Genomic DNA, 23757 nt, shown 5'->3' with positions numbered 1-23757 from the left:
TTGTATGTCACTCCATTCTACACCAAAAGCGTCAGGGAGGACTGCCTTTTGTAGATACGAGTCTGCTGAAGATAGCCAGAATATCGGATTTCTTTAACCGAGCCTGTTTCATTCGTCATTTGCCTGAGAAAGCGACTTCCGTTGGCCAGCTTAATTGAAAACCATTCAAACAGGTTGACAGCAGTGGGGTTTTTTGGAATTACAGCGAGCTACTTGAACCACGTGATCACGTGTCGGTGAGATCAAAGTGTGTCGCAACTCTCTTTTTCTATGGCTCTGTGTTGAGCTAGCTGCTTATCTACCTAGCTATCCACATAATTGCAGATGCTTGGCGTAGCGGAGGCAGACAATGCAGACGCTTGGCGTAGCGGAGGCAGACATTGCAGACGCTTGGCGTAGCGGTGGCAGTGATTGCAGGCGCTTGGCGTAGCGGTGGCAGTGATTGCAGACGCTTGACGTAGCGGTGGCAGAGATAGCAGACGGGCTACACGTCACACGCTCAAATGCAATGTTTACAAAGCTAGCGTCGCCGCTACGTCGCCGCTATCAAAGTTCCCTCACGTACTACGTCGCCACGTCGCTGCCATCACCCCCATTGGGAACCAATGATAAAAAGGCTGAGACAACACGCACATTGTGGGCAAAGCTAGTATACATTGTATGCTGTTCGGGCGTGCGAGGGCACTTGTCACCCCCCATAAAAAAGGCGTTTTTTACGCGTGGTTGAGACGGGGCCGCCTCAAGCAAGGCGCAAAAGACGCCGACGGTGTTAAGTCGGTGTTAATTACGCGTGGTTGACACACTGGGGTGTCTTAATACTTGCCCACTAGGCCTTCCATAGAGATTGCAGACGCTTGGCGTAGCGGTGGCAGTCATTGTCAGGCGTAGCGACGGTTGCTAGGTTTGTTAACATTGCATGGCACTAATCACCCCCATAGGCGTAGCAACGGTCGCTAGCTTTGTTAACATTACCTGGCACCCATAGACCAGAGCCAAAAAAGGTGGAGCCTTTTTCGAAACCGACCATTTTACAGATAGAATTTTTAATTGTGAGATTTGCATAGGAAAGAGGTGTTAATGGACTTTGAGGTTCACTGTATGTCCATTTTAACCACTGAACTGTCGTTATTCAACTTTGACAAGGTAAACTCGGTTTTGTAGCCAATGACCCTTTAACTCCTCTGCAAGCGGCAACTCTCGCCGGTCGTTTTAACATCTTTGTTTCTTTCTATAGCCTACCATGATTATCAAAATTGTGACCTAGCATTAGGCTGATTCATGCAAGATCCCAGATATAACATATTTTTCTATAACTTTATTTTTAAATGACAAAGGACAGATTTCTGATCCCAGAACCCACAGACAACACGCAGGCTATACCTGGTTTCCCCCACAAATAACATGTTGTATTAGTTGTCTTGTGGATATTTTCCGTCCAAAAATACCGTGCTTATACGACCATGACTACTTCCTGCATCCATGCCTTTTTTTATGCATGCATGCATGCCTTTCTGCTTCCTCCAAGATACGATGACCCTCGTGTGTACATTCTGTCCTATTCGCTGTACCAGAGCCTATATTAGACATTCTCTGGCTGTACAGTTTAAATCCACAATGGATTGTATTGCGCTGATAATGGCGTAGAAAACCAGAACGTCTCGATTAAGCGTCTCGCGTATCTAAACAAACGTCGTGATACCGTCTACATAATAATATCTCCTGTGAATTCTGAGCATATTCTATTGGAAAATCGCATGCAGTTTGACTACAGCTTTTGTTGTTGACTTGCTAAGTAGGTAGGCTAATAGCCTATATTATTTATTGCATTCCTTGTTTTGGCGTTTCAAGTATCGCGTGTACCTTGTCCGTTTTGGTTTAGCTCTATTAGCATATTACACTGTTGTCGCAGTGTAGCCTACTACCTATAGGATTTAGCTAATAGCTAATAGCCTAATACTCACTCTAACGGTGATATTGAAAGATATCACAGAGCTATAGTCACGTGTAATACATCTAGCGAACTAAAGCTAAAATGTCTGTTAACCCTCGAAAAAGAAAGCAACTGACAGACGATGAGATTAAACAAATATTTTTGGATTCTGATAATGAGGGTGATTTTAAGAATGAATCAAGCTGCAGTGAAAGTGATGACGATGGTCTGCCCGACAATCTTGCAGCCATTGTAAAAACTGAGCCTGAGGATGCCTGTGATGTTCCTGATGATGATGGAGGCAGAGAGCCTGTAGCGTCAGGTGGAGTTGAACAGGTGAGCTCCAGAAGCTGGAGACCTGCCAGAAATTTCACCCCCCCTGGACCAGAAGTTGTGTTTGAGAAGCAACATTGCGGGGTGCAAATCCACCCTGAATCTCAAACTGAGGCACAGTGCTTTAAAATGCTTCTAACTGAGGAACTGGTTCAGCATATTGTGAAGGCAACAAATAATTATGCCTTGCAGCTGAAAAAGAACGTGGCTCCAGGAGTGAAGGGGAAACTGGCAAAGTGGCAGCCAACCACTGTCGATGAAATGTACTCTTTCCTGGTGGTAATTCTATTAATGGGCATTGTGAAGAAGTCAGCCCTGAGAGACTACTGGAGCACTGACCCCATGGTCATGACCCCTTTCTTTACGTCTCTGTTCTCCCAGGACCGCTTCCTAGTTCTCCTCCGTTGCCTACATTTTGTAGATGAAGAAATAGAAAATGTCAGCGACCCCCTGTATAAAATCAGGGATGTACAGAGTGGTCTCATCTCTGCCTTTAATAGAGTGTTTGTGCCATACAGAGATCTGTGCATTGATGAATCCCTGATGCTGTGGAAGGGAAGGTTGGCTTTCAAACAATATATACCAAGAAAAAAGCACAGGATCGGGGTGAAGTTTTTTTTGCTGTGTGATGTGCTCACTGGATATGTTCAGGACCTGATTATCTATACGGGTTTGACCAGTGATGTCAAGTATCATGAAGGGCTTGGGATTGCTGGGTCTGTGGTCATGACCTTACTGACTCCACACCTGGGAAAGGGCCATTGCCTATATGTGGACAATTGGTACACCAATCCGACACTTTTCCAGCACCTTCTTTCTCTTGGCACGGGGGCATGTGGGACCGTGCGGGCAAACAGGAAGGGGATGCCAGCCTTCACTAGCAAGATGAGCAAAGGAGATGTGGAGTTCAAAGAAAATGGGAATCAGCTGGCAGTCAAGTGGCATGACAAGAGGGAAGTACACCTTCTTTCCACCATCCACAAATCCACAATGTCACCCACAAAAAAGAGGGATTATACCACAGGGGAGAAGAGGATTAAGCCAACCTGTGTTGTGGAGTATAATAAAAAGATGGGAGCTGTAGACAAGTCTGACATGCTCAATAGTTTTGTGGAGTGTATCAGAAAAACCAACAAGTGGTATAAGAAGATATTTTTCCATCTGATCGACACCGCTGTCCTCAATAGCTACATTGTCCATCGCAAACTGTCAGGTGAGAGAATTAATGTACATTAATAACATCGAATGAACATTTATAACAATAGTATTCACAATATTAACTTTCTCCAAGTAATCTGCCAACGCAAGCTGTCATGAATATTTTTTCCAGCTTGTTCGTTTGGCCAACCAATGTTATCATGACACGCACGCTTTTTATTTCGAGTCTTCGGGTCTAATTTACGGAGCCCCAGACATGACTTCCGAAAAAAAAAAGAATTTGTGCCCACGAAATGCTAATTCGTGCTATTTTGGGGATAACAACGTAGTTTAACTATATTGCGGGCAGTTCTGCTATACCTGTGTGGGGCACATACCCAGAGCAAGCTAAAGGTGCAGTCATGGACAGAGATGATTTGATTGTATTGTATTTTAGGCTGGTGAATGACCGTGGTAAAGTTGGTTTGAAGTTGGATATTCAACAGATATTCGGACGCCCAGTATTGTGTTATTTTAACCGGTGTTAGCACCGCTACGACCGTCCGCTTAGCCAATGCTTTTGGCTGCCTAAACAAAGCGTATGTTTAGGGACCATCAACAAATTACACGTTTCAAAAGTCAATAGCTTCTCAACAACATGAACTAAGAGCGTCAAAATAATGTTAAACTGTTGAAGATGTATGCATTCATGCTGCACAGCCTTTATTTTTTTCATTTTCACCTCAAGTTATTAAAAATGATTTCTTAATTCAAAATAAACCTTCAAACTTCAATAGCTTTTTGGTCATGTGACCTATAATCCTCAAATTCATTTCAGAGTGTTCACTGACTATGCATATATAATATATATATATATATTTTAAAATATATATTCCCCAAGGAGCATGCCCCGGACCCCCCGAGGGGGTTCGGATCCTTGTCACCTTTTTCATCCCTGATGAGTTTGCACCCCTGGTACATATTAACATATAACAAGATACAGCAAAATAATTATATTGTGAAGGCAACAAATAAACAAGCCTTGGAGGTGCAGAACATCTCGGTGCCGGGTGTGAAACTGTACAATAATACACAACATAAAAGTCACAGTTAGGGATGCTCCAATCTGATCGGCGCCGATCCATATCGGCCGATATTCCCATTATCGGTTTTGATCGGCGTTCTCAAAACGGCCAATCAAACATGGCCGATCAGATGACATAAAATCTGCGAGAACTACTATCAGAAATGTTTCAATAAAACGTTAGATAGGCATTTCAGGCCGCCAATGGTAAGAAATGATTCTTTAACCTTTAGATGCGTGAGTTCTAAATATTTCCGACGCTTCCACCAGAGTTTGTTTTCCAAAACGGAAGCTAGCTAGCTTTAATTAGCTTCAGTTACCTAGCATAATACTCGTAGCAATGCTACTATCTGCTAGTGTTACTTGTTAGCCTCTAATTGTACATTTTGAAGCCATACTATAGCGTTTGTCATAGTTTTTGCCTATCTGAAAATAGTCGGTTGGAATTTTCAGAATCACACGTGCGACGTTACTCTGTGAGACCCTCATTCGAACGAAAACAGTCACGGACAGCCACTTCTTTTTGGAAGGCCAATAAAGACCTATTTCCTGCTCTCGCACAATCAGAACGAGTCTTCCTCTCCGCACCTTGTACAAGTGTAGATAGCGAGCGACTTTTCAGTACAGCAGGACATATTTTAGATGAGAAGAGGAACAGGTTGACTCCTAAAAATGCTGATATGCTTATATTTATCAAGGCAAATCTTCCAGTGATGCTGCTTAATCAGAAGTAAGGTTTGAAAACTCTAGTATGCCCCCTCTCCGAGTGAGTGCGTGCGTGAAGTGAGTGAAGTGAGAGAGTGAGTAAAGGATGTGAGAGTGAGTGAGTGAGACACTACAGATAGATATACATGTTGTTTTTTTGTTTAATTGCTGACTTCCTGTGCACCTTTTATCTTTATTCTGTCTGTTATCTCCTCCTAAATGCAGACAAATTGATTTGAAACTGACTGACTTGAAACATATTGAATATTTGGCTATAGCCTGTTTATGTTACAGTTAAGTTTGTATTATTTTTCCACAGGAAAGCTACTGTATAAGCTCCAAGTTCTCTTGAGAGCCTCTAGAGAGTGGAATGTTGCACATGTGATTCTATTGTTGTGATTTTTATTTAAAGATTTATATTTGTATTATTATTTTAATATTTATTATTTACACATTTTATAGTAAGCGAGAGAGCTTCTACACTGGAATGTTGCACGTTCCCTGCAATAGAACGGATGGTTGTCAATTCATGATACTCTCTCGTCTCGTAATTTAAATACTTAAAATACAATACCAATGTTGTTAAGAATATTTAATTTCATAAATAATGCTACACAATGAATAGAATGCTTCAATCGACACCGTGATCGGTGATCGGTATTATCGGATCGGCAGATACTGATTTCAGTGATCGGTGATCGGCACCAAAAAAACGGATCGGAGCATCTCTAGTCACAGTGTTGTACAGCCACACTTCTCATTGACCTGCTTCACTCACTCTATCTACTCGTTGATCCATAGGGAAGGTGATCCCTTACAGGGACTTCAGGATTCAACTGATGAAAGAGCTGCTGATGGATCACCACGTAGCTCGTTGTCGTTCTGTTGGAGGCCGGCCTAGTATTGACACTCCCCTTCGACTTAAAGCCAGGCACTTCCCATCCGAGATCCCTCAAACAGCTAACCAGGGCAGGAAGACGAGACGCCAGTGCAAAGTCTGCCAGACAAGCACACGCCGAAAACAGCAAAGGCATGTTACAAAGTACCAGTGTGAGCCGTGCAAGACAGCCCTGTGTGCTTTTCCATGTTTCGAAGAGTACCATACTTTGAAACATTTTTAAGCAATCTGTTGTTTAACCCTCGTGCTGCCTTCGGGTCACATGACCCAAAGGTTCACAACGAACCATCGTTGTGTTTACCCAATTTCACCCAATACAAAAACAAATAAAAATAATTTTCTTTTAACCATTGCAATGTGGGGGGTCTGAGACAGCCCGACAGTTAAAAGAAAATGCTTCACTTTGTTTTTGTATGAGGTAAATTTGTCGCAATACGACAGTGGGTCACAATGACTGATGGGTCAGAATGACCCGAAGATAACACAAGGGTTAAAGATCCTGTAAAGTGGAATTAAAAACGAGTTTCAAGTTCACCACACCACAGAATAATGTGTTATTAACTACCCATCCAAATTCGAATGAAAAAAAAACACAGACAAGTATGTTAAATTAGGCTTTGAAATCGTAAGAAAATCATCAGTCTTCTCTGTTCGAGACTGGGGGGGCGTGTCGCCTGAAGGAGCTGAAGCTCGGCCCCCTCACTGGAAGGCGCCGCCTCTCTCAAGTAAGCTACCTACGACCCAGATAATGGGTCGTAGGTAGCTTACTTATAATAGAGCCAAACAAAACAGTATAGAATTAGAATGTATTTGTTCAATGAGTGAAACATACAGATGCATATAAATGAAATATTCCCCTGAGCTGTAACACAGGAGTAAACATTTACAGCAGAGACAGCAGACAGTGAGCTCTCCAACTACTTCTAGCACATTAGCTACCATTTCACCAAAATACCATCATTCTACACCGAGTAGCCTAATATCAAGTTAGCGGTTTGCACTAATTATAGCAGAGATACCTCTCGAAAAGTTATCTAGTATAATTATAACAAACACACAGAACTGAGTGATGAACTGCTGGCGGCGGTGGATGGTCCAGGTGCGACCGGAGGATGAACGGCCGGGGGGGCGATGCTCGGTACGGCTCCGCAAGAGAAGCCGTGTGTTGGTGAACCCCGTCTGTCTCTGGTCCATGTTAAAACTGTCCGCCGTGAAATGATCAGTGGCGCAGAGGCGGCTGTTGGAGTTTATCCAAAGCTTTCCATGAGCGTGGCTCTTCACAAAATCTATCCACCTATTTTTCCTTTCATTATCAACAGGGAACTTAAATGGTGTTGCAGCGCAGCTGGAGTTCTTGCATCCAGGGAAGATGCAGTTGCGGGTCGTGGGAGACATCCTGAAGCTAGCTAGCTAGCTGATGTAAACTACAATAACAGTACAGCAGGAGGAGCCATTCAGTGATCTGACGTAGATGGGGCAAAATGACGTAGATAGGGCATTTTTTGGCTCCGTCCATTAAAACCTGATCTGTAAACGGAAGAGAAACTGTTCTTCGGTTTAACTCCACATTTCAGTGCAACAAAGTTTTAGCTTTGCACATGCTTTCAGGAACTCATTTCACACGTATATAATGTACTTTGAAGCAAAACATGGAATTTACTTTACAGGATCTTTAAGATACCAATAGGACGGATAATGTCATCCATCTGTGTTATGGACACTTGTTTCTATATCTGTATTTGTAGTCTGTCCATATAGTCCATATTGTTGTGTGTGTTGTAGTTTTGTCTCCCTCTTGTTTCTCCCTCCCTCTCATTCATACTTTAGGTGTCCCTTTGTAATTGGTTGATCAGCTCCATTCTTCATCATCAGTGCAACTGTCCCCATCCATTCGGATATTCATCTGTCTCCGATTTAAACTTCACCTGTTTTCCGTTTGTCAGTCAACATCTTACCTGTTACTCTTTTTTTGTTACCACTAAAGTCGGCTATCCTGTGTGTACTTGTGAATCTTAATTTCTGTCTAGTTTGCTATACTTCTGTCCTTGTGTATATATATTTTCTTTACTACTAATTTAGTCGCATATACTCAGTATAGTACTTTTTGTTTATTCATACAGGGACGAGGGGTAGGTTATCTTCCCATGGCATGTATCGACTGGTCTCTGTTACAGTTTTTCTCAATTGCTAAAACACTAAAACTCATTGGCTTAACAAAGTTCTCAGTTGCCTGAACTCATTTAACTAATTGGGCAGTCTGTTGTCAATACCTTAAACCCTTTCACATGGTAAAACACAATTTGCAGATCTCACTTAGACTTTTCAGCAAAACTCTAAACACATTCTCATTCTCAAAACACATTCTGCACTCTAATGCATCCTGGTAAACACAAATCAAATACAAATAGAGAAAACATGTCATTGACAAAACACAACCACTCAAAATTGATTTCACTTGTTTCAAATGATGTGACACAACCAATATAAGCCAGTTCGGAGAGCAAACAGGTTGTTGAAGGTGGAAAAATATTGCTTGTGATGTCGACGAAGTGCTCTGGCCTGACCCAGCCCAAAGACAAGAAGAAGCACATGGGGTCACATGTTTACTCCTCTGATTTTTGTCCCTTTTAGTATTGTATACTGCATTGGAGGCTGTATACTGTACAATGAACAAATTGTATGGCCCTGAACATTGTGCTTTCCATTTGTTACAGTAACAGTACTGACTGCTCAATAGATTTTGACTGGTTGCAAGTTCATATCAACAAAGAACAAGAGTGAGTTGTGAGTCGTGAGATGCAGGGTACAGTACTGTATATGGGTACAAGGTGGAGAAAGAACAAAATAAATTGCAAAGAGAAAAGCAGAGTAGTAATTTCTGATCAATTTTGAGCTACTATGATAGAACATGTTTTCGTTCATCAAAAGACAATGATGGATAAATATAAAATTTGTTTTGAGATTAAAAATGTACTTCCCCCTGAGAACTACATGTTTTGAACAATGTGTTTTCTATTTTTTGGTGTATTGTTTACTGACTGCCTGATAGTGTATATTATTTTGATCACTTTGTTTATGATTTGAGAGCAGTGTTTGATTTTAAACACAGGTAAATCTGTTTTGAGGCGAAAGTTTGATTTTGAGCACAGGTTAAACAGTTTTGAGGGGAAAGTTTCATTTTGCAAGAGGATTCAGAGGTTTTGTAAATAGTGTTTGAAGAGGTTTTGTGTTTACAGTTTTGAGAAAATGGGTGACTGTTTCAAGAAATGTGTTTTAGCAATTATGAGAAACTGTATCACACCAGGTTAGGAACGAGTGCCACCACATGTATTTAGATTTGTTTGGTTGGGAGGTTGGGGTTTCTTTTCTCTTTGGCGCCGTTCGTAGTTCCCTGGAGTATTGTTGCCAATAATCCTATGCTTTAATTTTTTTAATTAGGTGTTTGTTATGAGTCCCTACACCTAGACAGAGACAAGCTCAATCTGGGGTCTTAACAATTTTTGATTGGATAAAGATTTTTGTTGTAGGTGTGAAGCAGACGAGCATGACAGCTGTCTACAGTTATCCAAATAATATAATCCCATTTCAATTGTATACGTAGACTATTCCTTGAACATGTAACAATAGCATTCATTAAAAACAAATTATTACTTTAAGACTGTCTACCTGACTTTTGTTTTCGTTTTTCCACCAAAAATGTGCTTAAACAAAAAGGGCTTATACTACACAGACTCAATGCGGATAATCAGTATAATTTCTTACAGACATTTGTTGAAATAAAGCATGAGCGACAAAACTGGAAGAAAAAAACCTGAATGTCGGTTTCACCATGTAATTGGACCCACATTTATTAATAGGAACCAGAAAATGATCCTGACAGATATATTCCCCTCACTTACAAACATAGGAAACCGATCTGGTGTAGTTTAATTATCTGTGTATCTGAACCATAATAAATCTTAATGGTGATGGTTGTTTTCTGGGTTTGAGGGAGGGCAACAGGCGCTGTCTGTTTATTGAAAGTGGGTGAGATGGAGGAAATTAGAGTTAGAGGTAGTCCAGCAGAGGGAGGGGAGTGTAAGGTTGAACTAGTGGAATAAACCATTTATTGTTATCTTTACCTGTTGGAAGTCCCATCTGGGCAATAACAGAAAGACCTTCCACCTGGATTTCAGGTCTTTCTGGGAAGTTTTCTGAAAGATAGCAGATGGGTGAGTGAATCAATGTTTATCCTTGCCTAATTTCCATTTTCTTTATTCTATTTCTCTGGGTCAAGTCATTGGAAGTGCTGAAATGTGTCAGGCATGGACTGATGGTGTGGCAGGTGGATATTTGAAAGTTTAAGAGAACAAACTTTGAATAAAGATCAAGATAGCGGCAAACTCCAACTGGAAACTAGAAAAAAAAAACTTTTGTTTCATACTTATCAGAAAATTATAGTGATAAGGTACTCAATCAATATATTTACATTTAGCAGACGCTCTCATCAAGAGCGAATTACAGTAAGTAGAGGGACATTCCCCCCGAGGCAAGTAGGGTGAAGTGCCTTGCCCAAGGACACAACGTCATTTTTCCCAACCAGAATCAAACCGGCAACCTTCTGATTACTAGCCCAATTCCCTAACCGCTCAGCCACCTGACTCCCTTTATATATATATCCAGTGTATCCAGACACCACAATGTTGTAACAAGTTATTTGAGATTTACTTGGACCATTTATTGGACATATTTACAGTAACAGGCAATGCAATTTTCCTGGATGTAAACCTAACTATAGTACAGAGAGTCACAGGATTCAAGTCATTATGGCAGAGCTGTCAGATCTGCACACTTTCTTTTGTCTACCTAAACTTTAAACACTCATTTGTTAATGAAGGCACTTACAAAAATGTGTGTAATTTGATGGGTATGGGTAAAAAGTCAAGCTTTTCTGTCAAAATCATGCAGTAAGCCTGTCAAGTTCAAACTATTTTTTGATTGATTACCTCAGACAAATTAACAGTTTTATGTAGTGTGTGGGTTTGTTTATGTGACTGGGTTTCTAACATGAGGCGTGTGTACGTGCACCAATGTGTGATTGTGCGCACATGCATGTGTGCCAATGCATGTGTGCACATCTGTGTGTGTGTGCACAATTTGGGGTTGCCTTACCCAGTGATGACATCTGTTGAACAACGCACACAAAGCCGGAAGCCATATGTCTGACATCGGGACTAGAGAGAGGTCTAGGGGCCTCCTAACTGACTAAGAAGTATTTGTCCCCAGGGGTCTGGGCCCCAGGATAAAAGAGGCTGCAATATTAAAGATGCAAAGCTACATTTTCCAGAGCAAGTATTCAGTCCTTTTGAGTATTGATAGAAGGTCTGGATTTCATCAGAAGTGTTACCTCAGCTCTCTGCAGAGAATGGTGCACTTGTTGAATAATATACCAGCAACAATTAGCTATTGTTTTCTCCTGGAATCAGTCATCTGGTGTGTGTGTGTGTGTGTGTGTGTGTGTGTGTGTGTGTGTGTGTGTGTGTGTGTGTGTGTGTGTGTGTGTGTGTGTGTGTGTGTGTGTGTGTGTGTGTGTGTGTGTGTGTGTGGTAAAAGATAATGAAAGCGTTCTTTCATTTTAGGGATCGGTATTTTCATTTTTTCTTATTTCTTTCTGGTAATTCCATGAGAGGAACAATTTCTTCAGCTCTTATTGCCCTTGTCTTCTGTCCATGGAGTCATTTGAACGCAGCGTGTGTGTGTTTTAGTAGACTGTTGTCTGTGAAAACACACTGCCTGTCTGCAAGGTTAAGTAAGGCTAATTAGGCAGGGCTTCGCACAGGGAATGGGTCAGAGGCAGAGGCATGGTTCTGGATTCACACAGGATTTCCAGGCCTGAGCCCTAAATGTGTTCCACATGGCAGGGGGAGCAATGGTGCTCATAGGGGCAGACCAGTAAAAGTACTGCTACCTATTCGAGGAATATTAAGGCCTAAGGTGAGAGTGTTTGAGTGTGTCTGTGTGTGAACAAGAGAGAGTGAGAAGCATTAACAGACTGAATTTCCCCCCTTCTGCTCTTCCACCTCTGGGTGAAAGGAGAGTTGCACCCATCGACACCCCACACAAGCCAGCTGGCCGACCAAATCAAACCCAACCCTAACTACAAGCTGCAACCGTGACTCAACACACACATGGAAGCACCAATAATGTGAAACAGGTGGAGAACCTGACCAGCCATACATTCACAGTCTTTCCCCCTTTTTCTCCAGAATTAATGACTTCAATTAATTACCTTCTCTAAAGTTGAAATAAGCCAAGAGACCATCTATTGCTCACCTGTATGTTGCATAACGGCAACATTCACTCAAAACCACTAGGCCCCTAAATGAACAGTTTAAATGTTCAAAAACAAACCATGACCATTTGTGTGGCTGCATAAACAGACAGACCGGCTCTTTAACACTAAGGACCTGGAAAAAATGACACTGTCTATTAGAAACCCATTAGGATTAATAGATGGATAAAAGCAAGGCTAACGGGACTTGTGATTAACCACTTTGACTAGTCATGTTTTGCTTATTCTACAACAGCCATGTGCTGGCAAGTCTGCTGGAGAGCAAAAGCAACATGTCGAATGCCAGAACGACAAAACCATTAAGGACTCATAAGGCTTTTACGAAGAGTAAAGTGATTCTTAATGTGATGGGACCCTAAGGTGAGACACTGTACACAACTTGCTGCAGTTGGTGCTTGGATAAAAAAAAGAAAAACATAAGTTTATTCATGTAGTAGCAGATGTAAAGGCCTTTTTGGGGGGAAAGACTGTATTGGTCTTCCCACTAGAGGGCAGCATTAAATTATTTCTGCAAATGTGTATTTTCTTGGGTTTAATGGTCTTTTTACATGTCAGAAGTTTGCTGACCAGTCACAGATTGAACCATTATTAATCACACTGGAGCCTAATCTAATTTGAGTTTTAATCCGTAGGCTGTGACAGATTATTTTAATTTAAGAGGCAAATCCTCTGAAGTGAACCTACTAACTATGAATATGATTCACTTTCTCATTGGTCCTCCTGCTAGCATGTACTGTAAATATTCTACCAAGCAGAACATTTTCTACTGCTTGTTTGTCTTGTGTCCAATTACAACTCGTACCAGACCCACAAATAAAACCATGCATATATGCAATGTGAAACTGTATTCACACATATAACCCTTTTCACCTTTTGATGGTTATAAGTTCTCTTCCGGTTACTTTTTGACAAAAATGCTTTACGTCTAGGAGATTTGATCAAAGTGCAAAAGGTATTGAGTAAAATAAGATACTTTACAGGGCTGAGTTTAAGAGAGTTTAGCATAAATTAGCTCAGCCCTAAAAGTAGTAATTGATAATAATATGTCACACTTTTGTACATACTAGCAGATACTGACGTACACAAAGACAAAAACGCAAAATTGATTTATTAAAAACTGTACTACATCGAATATATCTAGAAATCTATTCTTTTAGACATTTTCCCTCTGGACTAACTCTCCTTTTTCCTAATTAATGTGTGAAGTTCTGACAGTATCTGACAGTAAAGGTACACTGTATCTGGCTGTACAGGGCTTGAATACATATCTTTGGTAGGAAAGGTTTTCAATTGTTTCATGATATGCCTTTTTCTCTCCGAAGAGAAGACAGACTCTCGTGGATGATCACCCAGATACAGCAACCATGAGAGACAACATCCTTCAATCCCCCAATGTGACCACACTTCTGGGCCAACTGCACATTACATGCAACTGCACATGTGTCTTTTCCTAAGAGGTCATGTAAAAGGGCTGTGCAGGTGTGCAAGGACTGATTAGAACACTATTTAGCCAGCATACATTTAGGCCAATATAGCTGACTAAACAAAATGATTTACGACTAAAAAACTCTAAACAAAACAAGGATGTCAAATACACAAATAGCACATAATATAAAGAAGAGCACATTTTTAGTAAGTGACAAACTTCATAAAACTCTGGACTAACTCTCCTTTTTCCTAATTAATGTGTGAAGTTCTGACAGTATAGGTACACTGTATCTGGCTGTACAGGGCTTGAATACATATCTTTGGTAGGAAAGGTTTTCAATTGTTTCATGATATGCCTTTTTCTCTCCGAAGAGAAGACAGACTCTCGTGGATGATCACCCAGATACAGCAACCATGAGAGACAACATCCTTCAATCCCCCAATGTGACCACACTTCTGGGCCAACTGCACATTACATGCAACTGCACATGTGTCTTTTCCTAAGAGGTCATGTAAAAGGGCTGTGCAGGTGTGCAAGGACTGATTAGAACACTATTTAGCCAGCATACATTTAGGCCAATATACAGTTAGGTCCATAAATAATTGGACATTGACACAATTTTCATCATTTTGGCTCTGTATACCACCACAATGGATTTGAAATGAAACAATCAAGATGTGCTTTAAGTGCAGACTTTCAGCTTTAATTTCAGGGTATTTACATCCAAATCAGGTGAACGGTGTAGGAATTACAACACATTTTATATGTGCCCCCCCCTTTTTAAGGGACCAAAAATAATTGGACAAACTAACATAATCATAAATCTAATTGTCACTTTTGATACTTGGTTGCAAATCCTTTGCAGTCAATGACAGCCTGAAGTCTGGAACCCATAGACATCACCAGACGCTGGGTTTCGTCCCTGGTGATGCGCTGCCAGGCCTCTACTGCAACTGTCTTCAGTTCCTGCTTGTTCTTGGGGCATTTTCCCTTCAGTTTTGTCTTTAGCAAGTGAAATGCATGCTCAATTGGATTTAGGTCAGGTGATTGACTTGGCCATTGCAGAACATTCCACTTCTTTGCCTTAAAAAACTCTTTGGTTGCTTTCGCAGTATGCTTCGGGTCATTGTCCATCTGCACTGTGAAGCGCCGTCCTATGAGTTCTGAAGCATTTGGCTGAATCTGAGCAGATAATATTGCCAGAAACACTTCAGAATTCATCCTACTGCTTTTGTCAGCAGTCACATCATCGATAAATACAAGGGAACCAGTTCCATTGGCAGCCATACATGCCCACGCCATAACACTACCTCCACCATGCTTCACTGATGAGGTGGTATGCTTTGGATCATGAGCAGTTCCTTCCCTTCTCCATACTCTTCTCTTCCCATCATTCTGGTACAAGTTGATCTTGGTCTCATCTGTCCATAGGATGTTGTTCCAGAACTGTACAGGCTCTTTTAGATGTTTTTTGGCAAACTCTAATCTGGTCTTCCTGTTTTTGAGACTCACCAATGGTTTACATCTTGTGGTGAACCCTCTGTATTTACTCTGGTGAAGTCTTCTCTTAATTTTTGACTTTGCCACAGATACGCCTACCTCCTGGAGAGTGTTCTAGATCTGGCCAACTGTTGTGAAGGGGTTTTTCTTCACCAGGGAAAGAATTCTTCTGTCATCCACCACAGTTGTTTTCCGTGGTCTTCCGGGTCTTTTGGTGTTGCTGAGCTCACCAGTGTGTTCTTTCTTTTTAAGAATGTACCAAACAGTTGATTTGGCCACACCTAATGTTTTTGCTATCTCTCTGATAGGTTTGTTTTGATTTTTCAGCCTAACGATGGCTTGCTTCACTGATGGTGACAGCTCTTTGGACTTCATATTGAGAGTTGACAGCAACAGATTCCAAACACAAATACCATACTTGAAATGAACTCTAGACCTTTTATCTGCTCCTTGTCAATGAAATAACCAACTCCCATGAGGGAATAACATACACCTGGCCATAGAACAGCTGAGCAGCCAATTGTCCAATTACTTTTGGTCCCTTAAAAAGGGGGGGGCCACATTTCAAATGTGTTGTAATTCCTACACCGTTCACCTGATTTGGATGTAAATACCCTGAAATTAAAGCTGAAAGTCTGCACTTAAAGCACATCTTGATTGTTTCATTTCAAATCCTTTGTGGTGGTATACAGAGCCAAAATGATGAAAATTGTGTCAATGTCCAAATATTTATGGACCTAACTGTAGGTGACTAAACAAAATGATTTTACGACTAAAAAACTCTAAACAAAACAAGGATGTCAAATACACAAATAGCACATAATATAAAGAAGAGCACATTTTTAGTAAGTGACAAAATTCATAAAACTTAAGTTGGTTAATTATGTGCCAAAGTTCATATTAAAAAGCTATCTTCTAATTTTAAGGGACAGGCTACTAGGTCTGCGTACTACAATGTAAAAACTCAGTGAATGCTTTTCATTAAAAAATGATACTAACATTTTAACAGAGTTCAACAGGTTTCTTTGCTGCTATTGTATAATTCTATAGACACAACTTTCTAATTAAAACGGCAATACACTTTTCATGCTCGTAAAAAAAACACTGGTCGTAACCTGGAATGAAAAGGTGCAAACGTTTACCCCCAAAAATACAAGTCAGCAAACATCTCAAGTGATCTAAATCATGCTCATCTAGGCCTATCAATGACTGAAAATAAATTCAAATAACGAAAGCATTTGATCTGGATACGTCCATATGCATGCCTTTGCATTACTGAGGCGCGTAGAGCCTTTTACCGTGAAAAGACGTGATTATCACCCGTCCAATATTGATGTTTGCATGACATTTTAGTTTTCTGTGCACTTTAATATGTTGTGAGCTCCATTATGAAGGAATTTCCCTTGATCGGACTGCAGCTATGTTTCCTTCAGTTTTAATACAGGAACTTGGTGAGCACAGGGTGTGTGTGTGGTTTTAAAACAGCAACCTGGAGAGCACAGTGTGTGTGTGTGTGTGGTTTTAATACAGCAACTTGGTAAGCACAGGGTGTGTGTGTGGTTTTAATGCAGCAACCTGGTGAACACAGGGTGTGTGTGTGTGTGGTTTTAATTCAGCAACTTGGTGAGCACAGTGTGTGTTTGTGTGTGTGTATAATTATGGTTGTTTTATATTAGTGGAAATTCATTTATTCATTTATTTATTTACTAACCTTTGCTTTATATTGAACCCTCTGCATTATTCTTGAAGAAGTGGGGGTCAGATGGCTGAGCGGTTAGGGAATCGGGCTACCTATCAGAAGGTTGCCGGTTCGATTCCCAGCTGTGCAAAATGACGTTGTGTCCTTGGGCAAGGCACTTCACCCACTTGCCTCAGGGGGAATGTCCCTGCACTTACTGTAAGTCGCTCTGGATAAGAGCGTCTGCTAAATGTAAATGTAAGAAGTCTATTATGTTTACCCTATTGCTGTCAAAGAACCAAGTCAATTAAATCAGTTGCCAAATATACAAGTTCAAGACTAAATCAAAGTATTGATTATATATATGTAAGGTGCAGGTGTCTGATACACTCAAGCTGAGCCTCTCAGATGACTGGACAATTGTAAATCGGGCATTATAAATGTTTCTTTCAACCTGAAAGAAAGGGCAAACATCTCGATAAGACTAACCTAATAGGCCAACATTGTTTTACTTTGAGCTCCCTTGTGTTGACATCTTCACTTGGCCCAGTCTCTTGGACTTGACTGACCCACAACTTGGAAACTAACCCTATTTTAAGATCTCCAAAAAGCACTATGCAATGTATTAAACAGACACTAAAACTATAAATGAGATGGCCCTCAAGACAAATGTAGGAAACGTGTATGACCATATTTACTGTTTACATGTTACTAGACTTTCAGGATCATTCTGCTTCATGCTTCTTCTTCAAGTTCAGTTTCAAGACAAATAACCTCTAGGATTCTTTCTGAATGGACCTAGTCCATTGGTGGGGAGAGTAAGTGAAGTTGTTTTCTCGGCTGGTGCAGTTTTCCACTGGCATATGTACTCCGACGCTATTATTGTGCGACTGCTAAATGTCAGAAGCACAATTGAGGGAGCAGGGAATTACCAAAACTCCTCAAAAACAATATTTGTCAAAAGTGAACTTAAAACAGTTCGTTAAAGACGAGGAATTGAAACAGAATTTGTCTTTAGAGGTAGTCCTAAGCTCCTTTAGCTACCGCTGTACAGATGTGAGAACGTGTTTATGGATTTGTGTTAGTGTTGTCTGCAACTGTGATGCTCTCTTGAGACCTTTCGTCACTGTACACATCTCAAATGTTGCTAGTAGAAACACATCCTGGTGTGGCCCTTGTGTCCAATGATTTAATGGGAATGAGGAAACTATAGTTTATTTAATAATAAATAATAATAATTCTCATATATATCTCATAAATCTCATGACTAGACATTGGACAGTTGACATTCTATCTCTCTGGACAACCATGTTTTTGGGGTTAGTTATACTACTACACAATACTATGGTGCATTTTTAGAAGGCCTTCATTAATTCTTGAAAATTAAATTATAATATATTATATTTATATACAATAACACTTAACCAAGTCTAAACAGCATGATATATTTTGACTTGTGTGGTTGACATGACATGAGTGATGCTAAATTCTAGACAAAACAGGAGATACCCACAATGCCTAGCTCTATATATATCATTAGTGCTCATCATTAGTCCAAGCTCAGATGCTGAACTTCATTATTTATTTCGGCCAGGGAGTATAACCTGAAATCTATCATATCTATTGTGTCACCTAACCTGTTGCACTGCAGCAAAATGATTGGTCTGTAAGTCAAGCAAGCTGTCACAGCAACCCCTTTACTTAGCAAAGGAGTTGTAGTTTCAAAAGATAATTTAGATTTGGGCTTTGGTTACATTATCAACTGTAGTTCATCCCACCCCTTGCTGTAGTAGTTATCATACACCTAAATTATGAAATCAACCACAGTCAGTTGATTGAACCTTTCTCCATTAGGCAAAGGCTTCAATAAATGAATACAGTCTGCCCTATTCAAGTCTAAATCTGCATGATTCTAAAACAATTACCTTGAGAGATCACAACAATCCTCTACATTAATAACTCCAGTGCTCAGCCTCAATGGTGCATATGGACTAGGATAATAATAAGCAAAAGTTTATAAGAGGAGTCAGATCTTTGGACGTTCATTTGGGAATCAAACCCAGTCATTAATCATTACTTTACTTGACGTCTTTTTTATTTTTCAAAGAAATTGCTGAAAAGTAAACATACTTCTTTGATCCAACTATCTAACTAGGCATATGTTAGCTTAGCTGAACCAGTACTTGTTTTGCCCAAAACTTTAAGTGACGTTGCTGTGGTCAACACAAAGTACAAAATATTGTACACCATTTTTACTTTTACAAACATGCAAAGCAACCACATGCTGTGCTGTAAATAGCTCACTTACAATTCACCCTCAAACACTCACTCCTGTGAAATTCGCTAACAATGACTGTTTAAAATGTTTGAGCTTGGTAGTTACACTTCGTAAGTGCCTTTATTCCTTTAACCAACTGCAACAGTTTCCAGAGAAATTACTATGCCCAGAACTCAATGATCTATGAAACAAGTCTTTAGAGTGCATATTTTCCTAAATTTGATTTGGCTTTAGTTACTGAGGATAAACGACCCTTTAGCCTATTGCATTACACTCAACCCATGCAGCCTAGAAGCTTTTGAGAGAGGGACTGGCAATAAAGCAACATACTAATTCCTTTGAGGATTTACCTCCACTTTGGATCCTCATCGCTCATCCTACCTCAGCTGTTTATTTTCATGCAGTACATATTTTCATGATATATTTTTCATGTTATTCACCCACGAGAATAAATTAAATATCAAACAAATGTGTTCCAACTCAATTAATCTAAATGCCAACAAGACAAACATCAGCAACAAAGACACTGAAAAACACTCACATTCAAAACAATACAAACTCTGTTGAAATAGATTGCATTTTCATAAATAGCTTTCCATGGTCAGGTATTTCAAACTATATAGTAATGCATTTCTGTACTTTACAAACTTGAATGTGTCCAAACTTTACTGCTGCTAAAACACATCTGGTCAAAATGCTAAGTTCTACGAATCCTTGTATAAGCTATCTATGTATCATTGTGGCACAGCACTAAATAATACTCTCCTCTAGCTACCATTTTGGATTTGAGTGGTAGTAGAGCATAGCATGTATTTGAATGTTCGTCCTTTTTCCCGACACAAGATCCAGCTTCATTTTATCAGGTTGCTCTCAGTGTGAGGTGGGTTTTAAGTCCAGAGGCCACTGGGAACATACTGACATGGGCAAGAGCAGCACACCTGGAAGTGTGAAAGTTCAATGAGTATAAAGTGTAAATTGTGTGTAAATTGACCACATAGAGGTTAACAAGGGGTTAAGCTATTCCTTGCCTCCGTTCACTTTCTCTTTATCTCTGTCTGTCTGTCTCTCTACATATATACAGTATATGAACATGCAAACACTCAAAACCCCAACCAAAAATAATGGTTGAATTTTAATTGAATGTTCTCCATTTAAACACACCCCAGCTGGTCCATTATTTGGGTCATTTGTTGTATTTGACAAACCTCAATCTACCCAGGTAGTCCCAGACAGTAAACCACCATTCATGTGTTCTAAGGGCATCCACACTTGCCTGGCCACAGATTGATGTCTTGTACGAGGCAAGAAATAGGTGTGCAGTTGAGGAGGTGGGAGTATGTGTGTGGGAGTACTCACAGTCAATCAGGCTTTGGCCTGAAGGGAATAGAAGTCCTCATACATAATTTTCCATATCGGACTGGAGCTGTGTTAATCCATCAACGGTGACAGCTATGCAGAAAGCGATAGCCCAAGTATCACAGCCAACGCTTCTGGAATGTAAAGAAATTAGCTGATGAGGACCATTTTTAAAAGGCCACTGTTCACAAGAAACAATTATCTGTTTTGTGTATTAGACACCACACGGGGTGATAATCAAGTCCAACAAGTTCAGGTAGGAAAAGATGAAAAGTCGTGCTGTTTTCATTTGAAAATGCATGCTCAGTGCAAAGTTAGGTCTTTGCATATGGGACCCCTACTGTTTGTACACTGGCCATCTGTGAAAGAGGTAAGATCCCATTGGTAGGGGAATGAGACGGTGGGGGTATGCTTGTGTCCATAACTACACACAAACACACACATACATCCTGCACAAACACAAACTATCTTTATGTACAACCCCAATTCCCCAAAAGTTGGGTCATTCACAATATATCATTGAAAACATATCAAATGTTTAAACTTAGGAAATGTAAAATCTTAAGGCAAAAAAATTGTAATTTGGCATTTGGGCAATAAAAGGCTGGAAAAGGTAAGTGTTACAAAAAATAAACAGCTAGAGGAACATTTTGCAACTAACTAGGTTAATTGAAAACAGGTCAGTAATATGATTTGGTATAAAAAGAGTATCTTACACAGGCAGTCTCTCAGAAGTAAAGATGGGCAGAGGTTCACCAATCTGTGAAAATCTGCATCTACATATTGTGGAGCCATTTCAAAATAATGTTCCTCAACGTAAAATTGCAAAGACTTTGAATATCTCATCAGCTACAATATAATACAATTATTCTGATAATCTGTAGAAATCTCTGTGTGTAAGGTACAAGGAGGAAAATAAATACTGCATGCCTGTGATCTTCAGGAACTCAGGCAGCACTGCATAAAAAACAGGCATGATTCGGTAAAGGAAATCATTGCATGGGCTCAGAAACACCTCCAGAACTCATTGTCTGTGAACACAGTTTGCCCGGCCATCCACAAATGCAGGTTAAAGCTCTGTCATGCAAAGATGAAGCCATATGTGAACATAATCCAGAAACACTGCCATCTTCTTTGGGCTAAAGCTAATTAAAAATCGACTGAGGCAAAGTGGGAAAACTGTTCTGTGATCAGACAAATTGAAAGGAGAAATTATTTTTGGAAACCATGGATTCTGCGTCCTCCGGACTAAAGAGGAGGGGGACCATCTGGCTTGTTATCAGTGCTCACTTCAAAAGTGTGCATTTTTTATGGTATGAGGATGCATTACTGCATATAGAATGGTCATCTTGCACATCTGGAAAGGCACCATCAATACTGAAAGGTATATACAGGTTTTAGAGCAACATTTGCTTCCATCCAGACAATGTCTTTTTCAGGGAAGGCTTTGCATATTTCAGCAAGACAATGCTAAACCACATACTGCATCTGTAACAGCATGGCCCCGTAGTAGAAGAGTCCATGTACTGAACTGGCCTGCCTGCAGTCCAGACCTTTCACCAGTTAAAAACATTTGGTGGATCATGAAACAAAAAATATGACAAAGACCCAGGACCGTTGAGCAGCAAGAATCCTGTATCAGACACGAAAGGGACAACATTCCTCTCCCACAACTCCAGCAACTGGTCTCCTCAGTTCCCAGACAGATACAGACTGTTGTTAAAAGAAGAGGGGCTGCTACACAGTGGTGAACATAACATTTTTTAGATGTGTTGCTGCAATCAAATTCAAAATTACCTTATTTTTTCCTTAAAATTTTACATTTCATCAGTTTAAACATTTGATATGTTTTCTATGTTCTGTTGTGAATAACACATGGGTTTATGAGATTTGCAAATCATTGTATTCTGTTTTTTATTTTATTTTACACAAGGTCCCAACTGTTTTGGATTTGGGGTTGTAAACTAACAGTTCCTGTTATCGAATTATAACTTATTACAAAAGTATGTATGTCTGGGATACTCAATGAAATAATTAAGGTAAACTTTTGACCAGTGATAGAGCCCTTCATGGTATTTGATTTGATTAGTTGCAGTATTTAGAAGTTATATGTGGATATTGTATATATTAGTAGAACTAGACTAAAAGACTATATGCTTGTATGTAGGCCTATTCATAAACATAAACTTGGTGGGTTTTACTTTAATGATATTTAAGTTTTATTGTCAAAAGTCTTCAAATTATTTCAGTTTAATACCTCACAGCATTTTTATTTAAACAAAGACCTATAAGCGAAAATAAAAATATGAAATACAATTACAAAGTTGCTGACAGGATAATGCAATTGAATTGTTTAACATAATTGTATATTTGTTACATTAATCATTTATGTGTTCATTATTATAATTTGTTTTTAATGTATAAAACAAAGGTTTATCTCATAACGCATTTGTACATGCAACTTCGTACGATCATTCAGCAAAGAATCATTGAAGATCTTACTGCTATATGTTTACTTAATTTGAAATAAATGGTATTACTATTCTCTTAAATATTTTTATGTATACATTTGGGATATGATCACAGTATTTTCCAACTAGGTTTCTGTTTTTATTTTTGCATGTGGGATAAAAAACAGAACCATGAAAACGAATGATGCATGTGTGATAATGAATGACTACGGAATTCATTAATCATTTCTTAAATTAAAATAATTTTAACAGACCCAGGCTAGTTTGACTTAACAGTAAAAAAAAAAAAGTTATTCATCATTTTTCACTGATGTATTTTTTTGTGCCACGACCGTACATTTATCATCAAACAGACACTCAACACAACATTAAACAGTCAGACTCCGTCTATACTGATGCTTCTTGAAAACGCGCTATACCTTCGTACGCTGAAACAGTGGACACTCCGTGACGTAACAGTTTGGAATTTTGCAGTCTCTTCCGCGCACCGCCGACCTTTCAGTCTTGCTTTGGTTCAGCATAAGGAATGAACGGATAGCCTGTTGTAGGATGTCGATAGCACTATCTTCGGGGTTTAGGCTGCTTAACTCTAACAAAGCGAACTTAAAGATGAAAGCATGAAGAATA

General features: G+C 39.8%; 1 protein-coding gene across 1 annotated transcript; it reads left to right on the top strand.

Moving 5' to 3' along the window:
* Positions 1-1502: 1502 nt before the first annotated feature.
* Positions 1503-6340, top strand: LOC134039293 (piggyBac transposable element-derived protein 4-like). The gene is made up of 2 exons (XM_062485065.1): positions 1503-3476; positions 5991-6340. Exons 1-2 carry the CDS (start codon positions 2033-2035, stop codon positions 6308-6310), a joined length of 1764 nt encoding a protein of 587 aa, XP_062341049.1. The 5' UTR covers positions 1503-2032; the 3' UTR covers positions 6311-6340.
* The last annotated feature ends 17417 nt before the right edge of the window (positions 6341-23757 follow it).

The sequence above is a fragment of the Osmerus eperlanus genome, chromosome 19 (assembly GCF_963692335.1).
Source record: "Osmerus eperlanus chromosome 19, fOsmEpe2.1, whole genome shotgun sequence".
Classification (NCBI taxonomy): domain Eukaryota; kingdom Metazoa; phylum Chordata; class Actinopteri; order Osmeriformes; family Osmeridae; genus Osmerus; species Osmerus eperlanus.
Note: the sequence above shows the minus strand (reverse complement) of the source record. Positions and strands in the feature narration are given on the sequence as shown.

What these genes read in the sequence shown, in the direction of transcription:
- LOC134039293 (XM_062485065.1), top strand. Translation starts at nt 2,033, where the DNA reads ATGTCTGTTAACCCTCGAAAAAGAAAGCAACTGACAGACGATGAGATT. An exon ending in TGTCCATCGCAAACTGTCAG is followed by an intron (nt 3,477 to 5,990) that starts GTGAGAGAATTA and finishes GTTGATCCATAG; the next exon opens with GGAAGGTGATCCCTTACAGG.